The 4,414-nt window shown below is 40.6% G+C and overlaps 1 protein-coding gene across 1 annotated transcript; it reads right to left on the reverse strand.

The window, feature by feature from the left end:
- Positions 1-654: 654 nt before the first annotated feature.
- Positions 655-3,121, reverse strand: LOC123100514 (S-norcoclaurine synthase 1-like). The gene is made up of 5 exons (XM_044522434.1): positions 2,968-3,121; positions 2,354-2,439; positions 1,508-1,815; positions 1,069-1,384; positions 655-900 (listed from the first exon to the last, which is right to left on the reverse strand). Exons 1-5 carry the CDS (start codon positions 3,119-3,121, stop codon positions 655-657), a joined length of 1,110 nt encoding a protein of 369 aa, XP_044378369.1.
- Positions 3,122-4,414: the final 1,293 nt, after the last annotated feature.

The following is a 4,414-nucleotide window of genomic DNA, read 5'->3' on the forward strand; positions in this document are numbered from 1 at the left end:
ACTAGATTAGATTTTATCTGCTGTCGCATTGTTCTAGGTGCATGTGTAACTTTGCTTGGAATATTTGATGGCACCTTTGGGCTGCCAGGAGCAACTTTGCTGCATACAAGACTGCGATGCAAATTCTTGCCTAGTTTTAGTGGCTTCTTGTAATTCTAAACTGATTATCACTCAAAAGTCAAAATCACATGGCCTAATCAGTATTACTGGCAAGCCATGCAGTTAACTTTATTTACAGACTAATTAACATGGCCAACTTGATCAAGTACAACCTAATACTCTGCCCTGTAACTACTCCCATCATTTTCCATGGCCTTCTTAACATGTCAGGGTTTGCACCACTGGACTGCCACTTCTCCAGGGTTAGCAAGTTACTCCACTGGGCCACTTGGGTTAGTAACCCAAAATACAACCACATGCAAATGCTATGGTTAAGTACATTTTCAGCTTAATTAGAAAAACTTCGTAAATTTTGAGTAGTACACATTCTGATATATTATCTCACATCTGGATACATTTATCAGCTCACATTCGTATACATCGGTCAATTAACCATGACCAAAGTGGAGCAGCGCAAATGTTTCGGGCCTATATACTTTATTATAGCAACCACGGGTGTTGAAATTTCTGCTCCAAGTTTCTGCTCTTGTAGACTCAGACGCTAAGCATGGCATAGTCCTTGGTTTTCTTCCCGTCAAGTCTGATCGAGAAAACAACCTTAGCTACCTCGTCCACCCTCAGGGTCTTGTATTTCTTGAGCTCGGCTCCAACTATTTCAGATAGTGGGCCCACGCTCATATCAAACTTTGGGAGGTGAAAAGCAGAAATGGACATCCTCTCCTTGCGAGGATTAACGGTGACCCTGTGCTCAATGCTTTGGTACTTTCCGTTTGTCAATATCTACAAATAGAGAGAGCTCAAGTTAATAGTTGGGGACTTCTTTATTAGAGTGAGCATATGGCATTTTAGTCTTCACGATCTCGCAAAATACTAATACAATGTTAGAGATATCTTAATAAGAAAAGGAGAACAAATTAATATATCAACGGGTGCATAGATCGGTAATACCTCAAGAAAGTCACCAACATTCACCACCAATGCCTTGGGGTGGGGTTTTACCGGCACCCATGCATCTTGTCTCTTGATCTGGAGCCCTCCCACCATATTCAGCTCCCATACCAGCGTTAGCATAGAAATGTCGGAATGTGGTGAAATCCCCAAAACCTTATCATGAGCCATGGGGCATGCAGGGTAGTAGGTCATCCTCAATGCCTGACTCACATACGTATCTCTGAGGAGATCAACGCCTAGGTTTCTAGCGATGATTGCCATGAGCGAGCCAGCCACCCTCATCAGCTCAGAGGAGTACGACTCAATGGATTCCCTGTTGCATTGAAAAAAATCCATATCAGAGACAACGTTCTTGTTGTTTCAAGGTTTAGCTAGTCATGGTATAGGACTTAAAATATGTACATGTAGTGTAAAATACAGAAAATGCATGCTTTACCTGAAGCTGACAGGAGTTGTAGGGCATGGTCTCATTTCGCGATCGTGAGGTGGCTGGGTCACTAGGTAAAGCCTGTCACACCAGTCGAGCGTTTGATGTTCGGACTCAACAAATGCTTGGCCATAGCCTTGGAGGTCTCCAGGCAACCGGCCAAATCTGTTCTTCTCATCAAGGCGAAGCCTGAAGAAGTGCTCGAGGTTGTTCCTCATGTTTTCAAGAACTGTGTCAGGAATTCCATGATTTTTCACCTGTAAATTGTATGTATTATATGTAATTGGCTCCTTGGAGAAAAACTGCAGTATTTCTGTCTGAAAGGATATATAAAAGGTGATAAACTTGGAATAGAAATATAGGATAGCTTATTTTTTTTTAATTAGCAGAGTGACATGCGCATTTACGCGGGAAAATTTTCTTTACTCTAGAGACCTATTTATTTGCTCATGTAAGGGAACAACATAGTTATTGACATATATTTGCTGATGGTAATGACTTACTACTTGATATCATTTGTTCCTTCTAGTTCTTTTTGCCAAATCACTATTGTTTTCCTGACCGTGCACTTTTTTTTATTTTGCATTGACTTGACATTTAGTGGTTCTAACTTATTTACAACCATTACGGTTTTAGCCGCGACAACATTTGTTCTCCATACAATACGTTGTAGGCATGCTATATGTGATATTTATGCTCCATCATTCTATATATAAGTTTTAGTTTGAACTTTATATCTCTTATTTTTGCAAAAATACCTAAAATAATTGACTATTTTTTAATTAAATTCATTCTGGAAATTAAGTATTTGTGCACTTCTATCTTTTAAGTTCTTTTTGGTCGCCGCTTGCACACCGTGCAGTATATAGCTGAGAGTATCTCTTGCTTTATTGGCCATTCGATTCTGTTGCATGTCCATGTCCATATATATCGAACCCCCTCTGCAATAAAAATTATTTTCTGACGTTTAATAATACACAGATCCAAGAGGAGATGTAACAGGCTAACACCTAGTAGCACTTAGCCTCTATGTGTTTCTGCTTGCAGCTAGTACTAATCGATTCGAGCCCTCCCTGACAAAAAATATATTCTCAAAATTATAGAGCGGACACAGGTCTTTATGTCTTTAATTTGACCAACAAAATGTGTGCACACGGCGATGCAAATGGGTACCCTCTGAACCTTATTTAGTTCAACCAAATTAATTGAGTTTTCAAAATCACAGCTGTCAGAAATTTTGGTTCATCTGGTTGAACTAAAATCAATTTGTATCCTTATGTACATATTCTGCAATGCTGATTTAAGAGTTGTTATGATTTTACACGTGTTACGAAAAATATACATCGCGGTCTACAAAAGCAAATACCGGGAAATATGTTCAAACATGGGATTTTTTTACTTGGAACAAAATCAAGCAGACTTGAGCCTGGCCGCCTCCAGCTGATAGCTCTGGGGATCGAGGAGCCTACCAAGGTCGATCACAGGAATGCTCTGGCTGCTATCATCGCCGTGAGCAGCAACGGCCACATCGTCGGCCCTCGCCGGCCTGATGTACCGCTTGATGGCCTCCTCCGTCAGCTCCGCCGCGTTCGCGGCCAGCGCCTGGACGTTCTTCACCGGCATGGTCTTCCCGTGCGACCATTTCCCTTCCGTGCTCTGCTTGGTCTCCATATTCTGCCTGTGTGTAGTACCAAGGTAGTAGTACTTCAGATTTATAGCCGTGGAGTGGAGAGCCGTGGCAGTGAACACAAGCATTATATGGGCATCTCCAACAATTATAAAATAGGTGTTGGTAAATTTGCCATCTAGGACATAGTGATGATGTGGCATGTAATAAATGTGAAGAGAGAGCAAAGTTGTATGTAGATTAACCAACAACCTTTGCACAAGCACCAAGGAAATAGAGAGCAATCCCATTTATTTTCTCATTATTTATTGGATAACTTAAATACAACCTATTGGAGTAGTTGTATGATAGCTTGTTGGTTGATGACATGAACATTTTACCAACAAGACTAACATACAACCTGTTGAAGATGCCCTAAAACCTCTGTCATTGTTTTGGAGCACAAGTTTAAAACAAACAACTCGGGTTCCACGAGGCACCCAATCCGGATTGTCTGTGTTGGCCTAGAAAAGCGCAAGCAGCTAGTTGCCACCGACTACTGCTGTTCGCGGCATGGAGAAATTTTGGCCTGGTGCTTTCAATCATGCATTATAGTTATCATTGAGAGGAGTTCACAAGGATGAGAGGCACCCTGATGACCAGCTGTCAATCAAGAAGATAAAAGGCAAGCAACAATAGTGGCATTCGACACAGTGCTTCCACCCTTAAATGCTCCCAACTTTCAAAAAGTAAATTTGAATATTTCAAAAACTTCTAAACTTTTTTTTTCAAATGTTCACAAGACATATGTCTACAATGTCTAAAAATGCAAATCCGAATTTGAAATACACATATGGAGACAAAAAAAGACAGATTTGGCATGAATTTCCTTTTTTGTTTCTCCACATGTTTTTTTCTTTTGCGAGCGCGCAAAAGATTTGCGTGTCGATGTATTAGAAGGAAAATATAATGTACAAGAGGATGACTGCCGAAGGCAAACCGCACAACAGCCAGGGCCAGCGGTGGGGCGATCCTATGCCCATGGCCAGTACAACGCCCACAAAGAGTGTTAGTCTGCACTCCCTCTGTAAACAACTATAAAACGTTTTAAATCACTAAAGAGGGAGTACCTTAGGACCTCCCGCAACCTAAACGCACCAGCTCTTTGAAGGAAATATGCCCTAGAAGCAATAATAAAATTATTATTTATTTCCTTATTTCATGATAAATGTTTATTATTCATGCTAGAATTGTATTAACTGGAAACTTAGTACATGTGCGAATACATAGACAAACATAGTGTCACTAGT

This window comes from Triticum aestivum, chromosome 4D (genome assembly GCF_018294505.1).
Source record: "Triticum aestivum cultivar Chinese Spring chromosome 4D, IWGSC CS RefSeq v2.1, whole genome shotgun sequence".
Classification (NCBI taxonomy): Eukaryota; Viridiplantae; Streptophyta; class Magnoliopsida; order Poales; family Poaceae; genus Triticum; species Triticum aestivum.

Bases quoted from the DNA above. Each gene is read 5' to 3' on its own strand.
- LOC123100514 (XM_044522434.1), bottom strand. From the start codon at position 3,121: ATGCCGGTGAAGAACGTCCAGGCGCTGGCCGCGAACGCGGCGGAGCTG. The intron at 2,440-2,967 runs GTAGGCTCCTCG...TTTTTATTGCAG, and splicing joins CATTCCTGTGATCGACCTTG to AGGGGGTTCGATATATATGG. The intron at 1,816-2,353 runs GTGTGCAAGCGG...ATATCCTTTCAG, and splicing joins TCTCAGCTATATACTGCACG to ACAGAAATACTGCAGTTTTT.